This window comes from Mastacembelus armatus, chromosome 17 (genome assembly GCF_900324485.2).
Source record: "Mastacembelus armatus chromosome 17, fMasArm1.2, whole genome shotgun sequence".
Classification (NCBI taxonomy): Eukaryota; Metazoa; Chordata; class Actinopteri; order Synbranchiformes; family Mastacembelidae; genus Mastacembelus; species Mastacembelus armatus.
In genome coordinates, this window is record NC_046649.1 from 123,162 (window position 1) to 139,170 (window position 16,009).

Below are 16,009 nucleotides of genomic sequence, written 5' to 3' on the forward strand. Positions count from 1 at the left end.
ATTCTTTTTTCACTTCTTACGAAGCACTTGGCTCCTGGCGAAATAGCTTTAGGCACCATTGGAGCACATTTCTGATGTCAGCCAAACACTAACTATTCTTTTCATAGGTGCTGCCAGAATATGAGAAGCTACTTATGCCTTCTTCCCATATTGTCCTGCTTGTCTTTCTCCCTGTCTCTGTTATGCTTTTTCACACACGGTTTTTGAACACACTTGTTCTTTTAGTTATTAAAAACTGAAATGTGCATCATCCATCCTTCTTATGTTGGGGTTTCACCATCCCTTCTCCCTGTTTCTTTTTCTTGTTCACACATCAAATGCTTGTTAATACAAACATGTAATACACAATTATACACACCTTTTATTTTTTTATGTTGCAGGATCACAATGCCTCGTAGTATAGGATCCAGGATGCACAGGATCACTCCGCCACTGCAGATGCAATATATGAATGTAGAATCATAGTTAAAGAGTAAAAATGACATGGTTTATTTTAATATTTACCTTCCAATAACTGCTGGTCTATGCAGAGTGGTAGAGTGTGGGACAGTTTGTCTGGAACAGTGTTGGGGTTATAAGGACAAAAGTTTATAGGTTGCCATTGTGGAATTAGATCTGAAGACAGGATGTTTATGTGAGAGGTCTGTTTCTCCAGCTGACCTCCATAACCTTATGACCCATGATGAACTGAATTTTTATTGCACCCATGTATCCTATGTCTGGTTTTGTTCCCCACTATACAAATAAAGGACTGCTAAGTGAAGAGAGGGGAGAAGGGTGAAAGTTGCATGGGGAGAGAAGAAAGTCTCTTCTCTCCGTTTGCAACTGAGGCGGTTCTCACTTGCAGACATATACTCGGTGCAAAGTTGTCGTGTGTTTCATTGCCTTCAGGAAAAGAACCATGTCAGTGTAGCGTAAACCTGACAAACAGTTTGGAACTATTGAAGCCTACAAGCCTACATGGACCTGAATTTGTTGGACTCCAGCTACTCTGAACACTACTCTGAAGCTTCTTGGTCTCCATGCATCCTGACTCCTGTTTTCCCTGGCTCCCGTTCCCCTGTGAGTGGGTAACACTCTTCTGAGTCTCCTGAATCTCTAGTGTCTATAGTATGTCTCCAGTGTTGTCCAGAATCTCTAGCTTCAGACTCCTGCTTCCCTGTCAGCAGACCAAGCTCCCCTGACTCTTATCGGTCTCCTCCTGGTTCCTTAGTCCCATGCTTCTTGTCTCCTATTTCCCTGATGCCAGTTTACCTATGAATGACCACACTCTCTTGAGTCTCCTTGGTCTCTCCCTGTTCCTGCAAGTTAAGTAAGTTAAGTTTTACCTGTTATGCTGTAAATAAAGTCATATGCTTGCACACTTGGGTCCGAAATAACTTTAAGAGAAATATGCTTGCACACTTGGGTCCGAAATAACTTTAAGAGAAATAATCTTTAATAATAAATAATAAACATCCATCATCTATACCCGCTTATTCCTATTTCAGGGTCACAGGGATCTGTTGCAGCTTAAGCTAGCTAGCCAGCTGGCTAGTTCTTTACTGAAAGCTTGCAGGTTACATGCACTTTGCACTTTACTCATACTTAAAATTAAAGATCTGAAGTTTGTAAAACTCATCTTCGAACCTGCCTGCTCCTGTGCCTGCATGGCTGACAAGATTGCTTGAAAAGAAGAATACACACACTACCATATCCAGGAAGCCGAGAAGATATTGGACACTATTGTCCTTGGGCCAGTGAAAGCAGATGCAACAACCACCCAGGTGCCACATCGGAGGACACCTGGGCAAAGTTCAGGGCCAAGCCGAAGGTGCCTATAAGCGCCACACAAGCCCACCAGGATCCATGGTCGGTGGTTGTTGCCTCCGGCAAGGGAGGCTGGTGCGCTGCCTGGTGCAGCACAGAATAAATACAATATCCTGAGCCCATTTCCCTCCACTGTTGGCAGGATCCCAGCCGTAGCACCAATCCGTCATCCTGTAGCTCTAGGCACCCTTCATCACTGGTGCATAGGGGACCTCCACGCACCAAGATATACCAGGCAACACCGCTGTTCACCCCAGCGTCACATCGGCGGAGTAGGGACGCGGCTGTGCTCCTGACACCTTGCTCACCTACAATACGGCTGCCAGTGGCTGCTGGACACCGAGGGTTGCTGGATGGGATGCAGGCGTTGGCTACGATTTTGTCACCAAGATCAACTTCTCATCCCCTGTTTGTGCCAATGGCAGCACTAGTCAGGGATTTCATTACCAGGAAGGCACACTTTTTTAATGCTGTCATCCAGGTGCCACAGTCCAGGTACTCCTGGAAAAACTCCCTGGGCTACTTCAATCATTACTGTCCTCAATTAAAAGGCTGATTGTATACATAGGTTTTAATGATACACCCCGTCGACAGTCCGAGGAGACAAAGAGGGACTTTTTAGAACTTTTTAGCATGTTGAGTGACTGTGGGAAGAGCGTGTTTTTCTCCGGAACCACCACCAGATAACATCCCTAGGATCTAAATTCAGTTCAATTTAATTCAATTCAATTTTATTTGTATAGTGCCAAATCACAATACAAATCATCTCAAGGCACTTTACAACAACTAAAACTAAAAACCCAACAATTCCCTTATGAGCAAGCACTTGGCGACAGTGGAGAGGAAAAACTCCCTATAACGGAAGAAAAAACCTCCAGCAGAACCGGGCTCAGTTTGGGCAGCCATCTGCCTCGATCTCCTATTTAGAAAAATTCAAATCCCTTGATCTTGACATGTTTTCACTGTCAAAGGTCTGACTGACTGACCCACTAAAAGACAGTGGATCAGTACACCTGACAAACACAGGGACAACAAAACACATCTCTTTGGCAAGGACAGGTTGTAACCTGAAGCCTGTGGTTAGTGAGGACTTGGAATTTTCTTACTGACGACTTTATTTTTTTTTTATATACGCCCCCAACATGTGTGTACGTGTTCGCATGTGCATGTTTGTGTGTATGTCAACCTAACATGCATGTTTTTGGACTGTGAGAGGAAACCAGAGTACCTGGAGAAAACCCACACAAGCACAGAGAGAACATGCAAGCTCCATACAGAAAGACCTGTAACAATCGGCAACTTTACTTCCGGTTTCCCACTCTTGTTTTGAAAGGCCCACGTGCAGTAGACGACCTCCTGGTTCCGGTCAGCTAATGAGGCAACATGATTCACCTGTTTACTCTCTTGTGTTCACAGCTCTTATACCTCTCTCGAGCATCAGACAGATCGCCGGATCGTCTGCGTCTCCATTTCAGAGATAAGGAGTCAGTACCGCCTTGTCCAGAAAATCCACACCGATTCAAGTAAGCCTTTTTGTTTTCCATGCCACTACAAAGAGGAACAATTTTTGTTCAAGTGAACTTCCTCTCCCTCACGGAGCTCTGACTTTCCAAGAGGAGTTAAATTGGAACATATGAACTAACAAAGGAACATTGACTAAACTACAAAATTCTGAGGAAATTAGTTTCTGTTTTTGTATACCCAAAGTCTTGGGTGTTTTTTCCCTCCTATGATTGTGTTTTTTGGAATTTTTTTGTTGGAGGAGTTTATTGTTTTCATAATCCTGGATTGCTTTGAGTTTACCTGCCAGGTCACCCGGCGTCCCTGACCAAAACAAACAGTACCGCCAGATGTTGCTCTGCGGGCCACGTTCCGGATCCAAAACCTCATCGGTCTAGGTTCCCTTGAGAGTACCGAGTGTGGGCTTAGTGAGCAACCACCTCCTCCATAGTTTTCTGTCTCCATCTCCTGGTCAACCACCATTCCACGTTCCACCCTGCTCTCTGTGTCACGACCAAAATAAACTTTTAAAACTGAGTATTGGTGTTAGCGTTTAATTGGTCCTCATTGCCCTGAAATCCTGACACCCTGCTGGGTTTTGAACCAGGAACTTTCTTGCTGTGAGGCAATAGTGCTAACCCCTAAGCAACTGTGCTGCCCCTGTCTCAGTAATTACAGTCAAATAATAGAGTTGACGTCAATATGAAGTTTGACATTGAGTACTTGAACTTTACTACTTTTGTACTTATAATTAAACAAGTGTTTGAATGCAGACTTTTGGTTGGTTTTTTTTTGTTTGTTTTTAAATACTGTGGTATATTTAGTTTTACTTTAAGAAAAGGATATGAGTACTTCTTCCACAACTGGATATACCTCAGACGGTACAGATATATCTCATCCATAGTACAGCAGTAAAACACTAATAACAACAAAGCTCAATGTAGATAGCTTGGCAGTAGCATTCTGGGTAGTATTTAAGCAATCCAAAGATGCCTTACAGGGGCAAGTGAATAGGCAAGGACTTCATAGGTGTTTTGTGATTCTGCTTATTGTTATGCAGTGCACAAACTGACTAAATAAAAACAGAACAGAAACACATTTCTCTTAATTTTAAGTATTGGGAGCCGAAGTCCAGCTGCTGGAAGCTGCAGTTGTTCATCTGCTCTGTTTATCTGAATAATAAGGAAAAACCAAACTGCACAATGACAACATGTTAGTTTCATTCTCACTACTGAAACCCACATAAAGGTTGTAGTCACCCCTGGTATCAATGACAGAAAACTTACAGGTTGTATATTATATATAAAAACTTTCAAAATAAGAATGACATTGTGAAATAATGTTTGAAAAAATGTTAAATTTGCTTTGTTTTATCAATCCCACACTGTTAGTGGTTTTCTAAGCCTCTATGGGTAGATGTGTGTGATACTGAATGTCACAAAGGTTGAAAGGAAATGAGCTGTTTTTTTTAAAATTTTTTTCACAACTGTCACTTCCAGGAAAGACATTTAAACAACATATGTAAATATTTTTGTCCAACTGAAGTTTGGGTGTGTGTATTCAACCGTGTGTGTGAGTTTACATAAATTTGCTGATCTGACATTTTTCCCTCTTGCTCAGTACAAAAACAATAGGCTGGAAGTTATATAGCATTTTTATTCAATTTGCAATTAATTTTCCATCTATCCATCCATTTTCTACTACAATTTCCAGCTCTTTCTGGGGGATCCCAAGTCAGATGAGATATGTAATTTTTCCAGTGCCTTTTGGGTCTACCCCAGGGCCACCTACAAGTTGGATGTTCAGAAAACCTTCAACCTTCGGATGTTAGAGTTCCACACCCCCTCTGTATGGCCAAGCCCAACCACCTTAAGAAGGTAACTTATTTTGGCTGCTTTTACTCACAGTCTCATTCTTTCAGTTACTTTCCAAAGCTTGTTGCCATAGGTGAGCGCTGGAATATAATGACTGGTAAATGGAGAGCTTTGCCACATTGTTCATCCTGGATCTGAGAACAGTCACTCCTTCCCAGTATGCTGGCATACACTTTCCCAGAGAAGCTGAGCAAGGAGATGCCTCAGTAACTGGCACGCACCCTCTGGTCCGTTTGTTTAATATAGGAACCCCCACTCTGGTCTGTCAATCCATAGGCAGTGTCCCTGTACTCATAAGACATATATAAGACATTAAGACACAGCCTTCAGTATCTTGGGGCAAATGTTGCTTCTAAGACCCCACTAGGAGGACATGTAGGTTGGTTTCAGGAGTTCCTCAAACTGCTCCTTAAACTGCCTGATAACATCACCAGTCTGGGTCAGCAGTTCTTCCCCCTGCTGACGATAATGTGGCCACAGCCACGGTCAGGTCTAGTATTGTTAAGACTTAATTCCAGAATCTTCTAGTCTACTTTGTGAACCCACAATAGACAATTTTAACTTAGCTCAGGAAGGTAGTCACTAAACAAAAGTCTTCTATTTGCACTCTTGATCCAATTGCTACCTCCTTTGTAAATACATTTAAATTCTTATTTTTTGATGAGATTTTACTATAAATAGTCACTCCCTGCAACTGGGTGTTTTCCACACAGCATTTAAGACATTTGGTAGGCCTGTCTTGAAAAAAGCAGCTTAGATCACCCAGGAGCTGTAGACCAATTTCTAATGTTCCTTTTTTAAATATAAGTGAAACAGGTATATAGATTAACAGATTTTCTGAATATAAATAAGTTAGACATGTTTCAGTCAGGTTTTCATGGCAATCCAGCCAATTCAGCATAAGTTTACTGGACTATAGGTCGTGCTTTCTTTGAGTTCTCTGGCTTGTCATGTGACTTATATAGCAAAGTGACTTATACATGTTAATTTCCTGTCATTCTGTCAAGTAATCATTAGCGTTAGATGGCACTCTTGGCACAACTGAATAAAATATATATATATAAAAAAAGTGAAAACGCTTATGTTCACACTAAACTCCAATTCCTAGTATAACACAAGTGAAAATGCTGCCCAAAAGAAAAAGCTATACTGCAGACTTCAAAGTGCAGGTAATAAAGTCTGCAGCTGAAACAAAGTTTGGAGTGTGTGTCGGCATTAAGACGTTTGACGTCTGACAGAGGAACATGCTACTTCACCTTCTCCCTAACTTTCATGGGTTTATGTAACGTGTCATGATCCACAGTCTGGACTTCCTGTTTGTTTTATTTTGGAGGATCATGACAGAAACCGGTTTAGTTGTTTTCAGTTTCTTTGTTTAATGATTGCTGATTTGTGTCACCTGCGGACCTTTGCTTAAATAGCTGGGACCATGTGGACACAAGCCGCCGGATTGTTTGTTGCCATACTCCCGTGAGGATTCATGCTTCGGCTATATGTGTTCGGATGTTTGACGTCTGGATTGATCGGAGGAATCTCCAGCTTACGCAGGGACCATGTGGACACAGGCCGCCGGATTGTTTGTCGCCATACTCCCGTGAGGATTCACGCTTTGGCTATATGTGTTCGGATGTTTGACGTCTGGATTGATCGGAGGAATCTCCAGCTTACGCAGGGACCATGTGGACACAGGCCGCCGGACTGTTTGTCGCCATACTCCCGTGAGGATTCACGCTTCGGCTATATGTGTTCGGATGTTTGACGTCTGGATTGATCGGAGGAATCTCCAGCTTACAGCAAGTGACTTTTCATTCTTTTTCGGCGTCTGTTGTGTATGCTTCTTGAGGAAGTCGGTTAGCGTCCTGCACAACTGGGGTTCGGAGGAATCGCCAGTGTGTCCAGCGCTTTTCTGTTTTGTTGTTTGATCAAGAGGATATGGCTCGGAGGAGCTAGCTCTTGTACTCTGTACTGTTGATCCCACGAAGAGGAGTAGACTCGACGAGGGGGACGCTTTCTCTCTAGTGGATTACTTATATGACTGTTCGTTGACACTAAGCAGGCACCTACCGAGATCTCCGCTCCGGAGGAGGTTCAGGCGCGAGTCCTGACGCTGTTACTGTGTCTTTCCTTTATTAACCTGGTTCTCTTATCTGTTTCCTGTTTTCCGAGCCTGGAGAGAGCCCGGCCTCTGACAGGCCACAGAGGGAACCATACACCGTCAGATATTGCTCTGCGGGCCCAAGACGGACACCTCACCCCCATCTCCAAGGACCAGACCGGTACTGGCCGTCGGAGAGACCACCACCTACCGACTCATCTAGGATCATCATTCATCACCATTGGCCTTCAACAACTTCCCACATTTCATTCATTGTACTCTCTCTAATAAACCTTGGTATACTCTGCTTCGGTGTCCTGGGTACTTGTATTAGACGGGGTCGTGATCCATACAATTTGATACACAAATCATGACATAACGTTACTTGACAAGGATGAATGAATTTCATAATGCACTTCTGCTTGTTCTTATGCATAGACTACATTCTTCATAGGCCAATTTAAACTATTATCAGTATAATTTAAAAATGTGACTTATACACCGAAGTGACTCACATATGTTTTTTTCTGTTCAACAAGCGACTAATGTTCCAGTGTGACTTATAGTCCAGAAAATATGGTACCTTTTTTTAGCCTGGCTTTTGATTATAATATTTATGGGCATTTTTATTTAGCATTTTGATTTTTATTTATTTGGAATAATTTTTTTGCCTTATTTTTTACGTCTTACACTCCTCTTTTTGGTATGCCTTGTTATTAAGTTTTGAATCATCTGTAAAGCATTTCGAAATTGTATAACCCAAACAAAAGATGCTATATAAATAAACCTTGACTGATTGAATGAAAGATCTGATACTCCTGCTGCTGGTACACTCATATGATGATAAGTTTTTACCATTTTTAAGGTTTTACCATTGAATTGAACGAAAAAAATGTGCCCAAACTTAATTTTTTGTTTTTGTTTTATGTGTTTATTGATTTTCAACTTTCAAAAATCAAGTAAACAAACAAAACACACAGGATGGGAAATAAGGTAAAATAAGCACACTTAAAAAAAAAAGTATGATAAAAAGCATAATATAATAAAAAAGGTATATATAGATATATATATATATATATACAAACACTGAAAATTACATAAATTATGCAAATCCTCTAGAAATTATAGAAGAGATATTCAGCCCCATATATGTCAAGAATGGTTCCCACCTTCTATGAAATATGTAAGCTTTATCAAGAGCAATACAAGTTAAATAATCTAGAAGAAGAAGAAGAAGAAGTACTTTATTAATCCCCAAGGGGAAATTCAGTTGTTACAACAGTTATTAAATTTGAGATTATTTAAATTATATTGATTAATAGTAATTCATAAACTAATTAATAAAGTAATTAAGTAATTAACTATTTATTTGGGGGGGTTTGTGTGTGAGTGTGTGTACGTGTGTGTGCATACATGCGTGTGTGTGTGTGTGTGTGTGTGTGTGTGTGTGTGTGTTAGTGTTTATATTGAGGAATTATAGAGTCTTATGGCCGTGGACACAAAAGACTTCCTGAATCTTTCAGTCTTGGTTTAGGGGGAATTAGTCTGTGGCTGAATGAACTTCCCATTCGCCCCAGTTCCTCATGATTGTCCAATATGGAGTTTATTTTGTCCACCATCCTCCTCTCTGCCACAGCCTCCAGACTGTCCAGTTCCAGTCCAACAACAGATTTTGCCTTTCTGATCAACTCATTTAGTCTGTTGGCCTCACCAGCCTTGATGCCACCTCCCCAGCACACAACTGCAAAGAACAGTGCACTCGCTACTACAGACCGATAGAACATCTTCAGTAGCTTGTTGCACACACCAAAAGAACAGAGTCTCCTGAGGAAGAACAGTTCTATCAGTGCTCTATCCTTTCTTGAAGAGTGCATCTGTATTGTTTGACCAGTCTAGTTTGTTGTTAATGTGGACTCCAAGGTATTTGTAGGAGTCCACAATCTCTACTTCTTCTCCAAGGATGGAGACAGGGACTGGGGTCTTCCTGTTCCTCCTAAAGTCCACCACCAGTTCTCTGGTTTTCTTGATATTGAGCTTTAGACAGTTGTTGTTACACCAATCAACAAAGCTTTTTATCAAGTGTCTGTATTCCTCATCGTTATTATTGTTGATGCATCCAATGATTGAAGAGTCATCAGAGAACTTTTGGAGGTGACAGGTTCCTGAGTTGTAGCAGATGTCTGAGGTGTAGAGTGTAAACAGGAATGGTGCTAGTACAGTTCCTTGAGGTGCACCGGTGCTGCTCATCACCACATCAGATATGCAGCCATCTAAGCGAACAAACTGTGGCCGCCCAGTGAGGTACTCTTTGATCCACTCCACCATATCTGCGGGAACTTCCATATCCTGCATCTTTGCACTTAGCAGGTGGGGCTACTTGAAAAGTAAAAAAACATGAGACTCTCACAGTGTTGCCCTGCCTCTCCAGATGGGAGTATGCTCTGTGCATTAAGAAGATGATGGCATCTTGCACTCCGATGTGTTCTTGATATGCAAACTGCAGGGGGTCCAGAAATTCAGACACTTGGGACCTCAGGTGTTGCAGGACCAGTCTCTCAAACACTTTCATGACATGTGATGTTAGCGCTACTGGTCTGAAGTCACTAAGGGTATTGGGACGGGTTCTTTTTGGTAATGGGACAATACAGGAGGTTTTCCATAACTTAGGCACCTTTATGAGCCTCAGAGAGAGGTTGAAGAGTTTCTGAAAAACCTCTGCAAGCTGTCCAGCACACACCTTAAGTACTCTGGGACTGATCTCATCTGGTCCTTTTGCTTTGTTGGCCTTTAGTTTAGCTAGTTCCTTCCTCACCTGTTCTGTGGCAATGGCTGGGCCTGTGTATTGTGTTGATGAGGAGTCAGATGATGAGGGCAGGGGAGGAGTTATTGGAGGTGAAGTATACTTCAATGTTGTATGGCTGCTGATAGAGGAGATAGTATCAGTGGGCAATGGGGAGGCAGCATTGGCAGAGATGTTGGGTGGGGTGATGTGAAGAGACCCCGAGGCATCAGCTAAGGTGGTGTAGGGAGGAGGGATGGTGTGTGAGGACAATGGATCAGAGTAAGAAGCAGAAGTGGTGTCAAATCTATTAAAGAACAAGTTAAGTTCATTAGCAAACTTTGAGTCTCCTTCCACAGCAGTGTGTGACTTCTTATAACTAGTTATTATTTTCATCCCATTCCACACCTCTTTGATATTGTTCTGTCTCAACTGGTCTGTCTCTATAGAGCTGCTTTGCCTCCCTCAGCTTCCTCTTGAGTTCCTTTTGTGCGGCTCGGAGTTCCTCCTTGTCTCTTGCCATGAACGCCCTCTTCTTCTTGTTGAGGAGGCCTTTAATGTCTTTATTTATCCATGGCTTATTATTGGGGAAACAACGAACATTTTTGGATGGTACAATATTGTCCTCACAGAAGTGGATGTAATCTGTGATGCAGTGAGAGATGCCTTCGATGTTCTCACCATGAGCGTCCATGAAAAGGTCCCAGTTTGTAACCCTGAAGCACTCCTGCAGGGCCTCCTCAGCATCCTTTGACCAAACTTTCACGTACCTCTTGGTAGCAGACTGCTGTCTTACTACAGGCTTGTATGTTGGTACTAAATATATTAAGTTGTGGTCTGATCCACCAAGTGGGGGTAGGGCTGAAGAACTGTATGCCTCCTTCACATTGGCATAAAGGAGATCAAGAATCTTATTTTCTCGTGTTGCACAGTCCATATACTGTTTGAAGTTGGTCAGAGTTCCCGAAATACTGACATGGTTAAAATCCCCATTAATTAGTATAAGGGCACTGGGGTGTTTTGTCTGGAGACCAGCGACAACTGTGTGGATGATGTCACATGCACTCTGTGCTGCAGCTGATGGAGGAATGTAAACAGTCACAACAATGGCATGTGAAAACTCACGGGGCAGGTAGTATGGCCTCAGTCCAACCACCAACAGCTCAATGTCTGGAGTACAGATACAGTTTTTCACTGTTACATGTCCAGGGTTGCACCATTTGGAGTTAACAAAAACAGACCTGACGAGTTATGCATATTGTTGCATACTGGTGCATACTGTTAGAGTTAGTGTTACGTTTGGGGTTAGGTTTACAGTTAGGTCTAGGTTTAGGTTAAGCGTCCACTGCACCTCAGGTTGGTGTGACCCTAACGAGTTAACAAAAACTGCAAGACCACCACCTCTTTTCTTGCCTTAAAGACGGACGTCCTGTCCCGTCCCATAAAGAAACATATTCAAGAACAACTCTGTGCCAAAGTGAAATCGAGGGGGCTTTTTCTGTTATCCAGTTTAATAAAATGCATTTTCTTGCACAGAATGTCAGGAGCCTATAAAGGGACTTGTTATGTTTATCTACAATGGAATTACAATGTATTCCAAGCAACATATTCAAAGGGTCACAAACAATATCAGTGGTCAAAATTAAATTAATCTTTTGACCTACCGCAGCCCAAAACCTCTGAATTTTCCTGCAATATCAAAAACAATGAACAATATCTCCCTCTTCTATTTTACATTTTGGACACGGTGAAGAGCAGTCGTTTTTAACTTTGTGTTTCCGTGAATGGGGAATATGAGCTCTGTGTAAGATTTTCAGCTGTATTGCCTTGATTTTATTACATATACTTAAAGTTGTTGCATTTCTCCAAGCATCCTCCCATTCATCATCTGTGATCTGCACATTAAAGAGTTCTTTCCCATTTCTCTTTCAGATGTTTTGTCTGAAGTACCACATTCCTTAAGAGTTCTGTAAAAAGAGCTTATGTTTGTTTTGATATAGAAAAAGTTGTCTCTCCACGGTTGATGTCTCCCGATTCATAAACAAAGTGGTGTCTCTCCTTACAAAGTCTCTTAATTGTAGGTAGCGAAAAAAATCTTGCCGTGGGATGTTGTGTTTTTCTACTAGCTGATCAAAAGACATAAAAATGTAACCATCAAAAAGTCCTTGCAATGTTGTGAGCTTTTAAGTGTCCATGTTCGAAAACCTGTGTCAGCAATCCCTGGTAAGTTATCAGAATTATCACATATAGGAGTGAACACTGAGGTGAGTCGAGATTTACCTTCCATCCGTCTGATATACTGCCATGCCCTCACAGTAGTAATTGTAATTGGGTTGCTACAGGCCATCTTTAAAGATTTAAACCTCTTGAAAAACAATAAATTTAGCAGCGGATATTTGCTTAATGAACTTTCTATATCGAACCATACATGTTTGAATCCATCATGTATCCAGTTAGCAATAATACTTAAATAATACTAAGCTGGTATTTCCGTATATCTGGAAGGTCAAGCCCACCCACTGAAGAAGGAAGTGTTAAAGTGGAAAGCTTAATACGTGTTTTTTTTTTTGGCCCATATACAAGAGCTAAACCAATGGTTTTCTGTGTAAAATTTATCAGAATCATCTGAATGGGATAAAGTAACCTTGGAAATATATTCATTTTCAAAAGAGCGATTTGACCCAACCAAGATATGGGGAAGAACATTCCACCTTTCCACATCCATTCGGATACGTTCAAAAAGTGGGGTGAAATTAGCCTTGTACATCTGTTCATAAGAAGGGGTCACACTTATGTCTAAGTAAATAAAACCTTCAGGAGACCACGCAAATGGGAAAGAAGATACCGTCTGAGGTAACACTTTCAAGCCACCCAAGGGCATTGCACTTGATTTATTAAAATTAACTTTGTAACCTGAGAATGCTCCAAACCTATTTATTGTGTCTATAAGGGCTGGAATAGACAATTCTGGGTTCACCATGAAAATCAGAACATCATCCGCATATAAAGCAATCTTATGTTGGGTAGTTGTAACTGTTAACCCACATATATTGGAATTTGTTCTGATAGCTTCTGCCAGTGGTTCAATCACCAGGGCAAATAAAAAGGGCGACAGGAGGCAAGCCTGTCTTGTGCCTCTCCCAACACTAAAAGTGGAGGAACAGAAACCATTTGTGGGCACAGCGGACAGAGGTTCACAATGCAGTAATTTTACCCATTTAATGAAATGCTCACCGAGACCAAATCTGTGCAACGTATAAAATAAGTAAGGCCATTCAATACAGTCGAATGCTTTTTCAGCATCTAACGAAATCACGAGACCATCTGTAGATTGCTGTTTGGTGAGCTGTATCATATTCAGTAACCTACGCATATTATTGACAGAATTGCGTCCTTTAATAAAACCTGTTTGGTCATCTTTAATAAGAAAGGAGAGAAGACAGAATGCTTCTGCCGGCTGCCTCGGCACGGGCGTCCTCGCCAGCGTGGGAGGCCGAAGCCGGAATCTCGGGGATCAGGTGATTCCTATCCGGCTGAGGTACCGCTCCGGCTTTCCTCCGGGATCCGCCTCGTCTCACAGCCGACCGCCCTGCCTTCAACACCGGCTCCGCAGTCGCTGACGCCTGCGGAGGCGCGTGCCATCTGGCAGGAATTAAAGGCCAAGCCCTTGGCTCCCTGGGATTTGGCTCCCCACGCTGCTGCCCAGCCCGAGTCCCTCTTCGCTGCAGCCCAGCCCGAGTCCCTCCTCGATGCTGCCCAGCCCGAGTCCCTCCTCACTGCTGCCCAACCACCAGAACCGGTATCCCGGATGCCTCTACGCCGGCGTCGCCGCCGCCCTAAGAGGCAGAGACCAGATCCTCAGTGTGCCGACGACGACGTCCCCGCTGAGGCCTCCGTCCAGATTACCCAGCCTCAGTGCGCCGACATCGCCGTCCCCGCTAAGGTTCTACCGCAGCAGCCCGAACCTCAGTGTGCCGATGTCGCCGTCCCAGCTGAGGTTCCACCGCAGCAGCCCGAACCTCCGTGTGCCGACGACAGCGTCCCCACGGAAGTTCCACCCCGGATCCTCGAGCCTCAGTGCGCCGACGTAGCCGTCCCCGCGGAGGTTCAATACCAGCAGCTGGAAGAACCGCCGGAGCCTCCCGAGCCGCAGCAGCCGACGCCGACGCCGAGCTGCTGTCTCCCGAGCTGCCGTCTCCCGAGCCGCCGCCGTAGCAGCGGCCGTCACCAGAGGTTCCCGAGCCGCCGCAGTAGCAGCAGCGGCCGTCGCCAGAGGTTCCCGAGCCGCCGCAGCAGCAGCCGTCACCGTCACCAGAGGTTCCCGAGCCACCCGCGCAACAGCCGCAGATAGAACCGCCGGACCAACAATCTCAACGACGGAATCGCTGTCGTCGAAAGAAATCGACGTTGGAGCCTCAATACGCCGACAAGGGCGTTCCCCCTGAGGCTCCAGTCCAGGTCCCCGAACCTCAGTGCGCCGACGATAGCGTCCCCGCTGTGAGTCCCTCCGGGGTCCTGCAACCTCAGCGCGCCGACGATGGTGTCCCCGCTGAGGTTTCCCTCTCCTCTCTCCCAAGTTTCCCGGGTCCTCAGCATGCCGACGTTAGCGTCCCCACTGAGGGTCCAGCCAAGTCTCCCTGGTCTCCCAGGTTCCCTGCTCCGAGCCCTCGGTGCACCGACGACGATGTCCCCACTGAGGCCCCATCGCAGGCGGACTTCCTCTTCGCTGCCCAGCCGTCGCCTGATCAGCCCCCAGCGCCGCAGCAGCCACAGCTGTCACCTGATCAGCCCCCAGCGCCGCAGAAGCCGCAGCAACCGTCGCCTGATCAGCCCCCAGCGCCGCAGCAGCCGCAGCAACCGTCGCCTGATCAGCTCCCAGCGCCGCAGAAGTCGCCTGCTCATCTTCAAGAGCCGCCGCGGCAGCCACCAGGCTTTCCAAAGTCGCCATTAGACTTTCCAGAACTGCCGCCGCCAGGGCAGCCACTGTTACCTGGGAATCCCCAGCCGTCTCAGCTGCTGCCACAGCTTCCCTGGCCGTCTCAGCTGCTGCCACAGCTTCCCCGGCCGTCTCAGCTGCTACCACAGCTTCCCCGGCCGTGGCTGTCAGAGAGTCCTGAGCGACCACTGAACCCCCAGCTCTCAATGGAGAGTTCGTGGCAGTCGCCAGAGTCGCACCTTCCAGCGCGGTGCGACCCTCAGACCCTCGAGCTCCGGCCAGAGGCGCCTCCGCCGGATAGATCAGCGCCGCCGCCTCCAGTGCCAGCGCCGCAGCTAGGTCTTCCACAGCCGGTGCGCCCACGGACACCATCTCCAGCATTGTAGCCTCCGGTGCCGCCTCTCGGGCCTTCACCTCCAGAGCCTCCACAGCGGCTTTCACTGCCCCCTCAGCAGCAGCCTCCTCGGTCCTCTCAGCCGCCTCCGCAGCAGCTTCCCCGACTCGTTTCCAGAGTCCATGTCAGCCGGAGAGGTCGTCCCCCTGAATGACCTCCAGCCAACTCCCGCTTCAGGGGCCGCCCTCCTGTACGGCCCCAGATCTCTGTCTGCCTGCGAGGCCGCCCACCCGAACAGCTTCGGACCTTCGTCCGCCTCAGGGGTCGTCCTCCCAAACGGCCCCGGACCTTCATCCGCCTCAGGGGCGGTCCTCCTGAATGTCCCCGGACCTTCGTCTGCTTCAAGGGCCGTCCTCCCGAACGTCCCCGGACCTACGGCCGCCTCAGGGGTCGTCCTCCCAGACAGCCCCGAACCTCCGGCCGCTTCGGGGTCACCCTCCGGAACGGCCCCGGATCTCCGTCCGCTTCAGGGTTCGGCCTCCCGAACGTCTCTGGACTGCCGTCCACTTCTGGGGCCATCTGCCTGCACGGCCCAGGACCTGTGTTCTCAGCTCCCTCCCGCCCACCCTGACTGACTTTTGCTTCTCGGACTTGGGGTTTTGGCCGTATTCCTTTGTTCAGT

General features: G+C 45.6%; 1 protein-coding gene across 1 annotated transcript; it reads right to left on the reverse strand.

Moving 5' to 3' along the window:
- Nucleotides 1-14,660: 14,660 nt before the first annotated feature.
- LOC113134092 (antifreeze protein Maxi-like) lies at nt 14,661-15,374 on the reverse strand. Its single transcript, XM_026313322.1, has one exon. The coding sequence runs from the start codon at nt 15,372-15,374 to the stop codon at nt 14,661-14,663; it is 714 nt and encodes a 237-aa protein (XP_026169107.1).
- Nucleotides 15,375-16,009: the final 635 nt, after the last annotated feature.

Excerpts from the sequence above, each read along its gene's own strand:
- LOC113134092 (XM_026313322.1), bottom strand. The coding sequence starts at position 15,374 with ATGCTGGAGATGGTGTCCGTGGGCGCACCGGCTGTGGAAGACCTAGCT.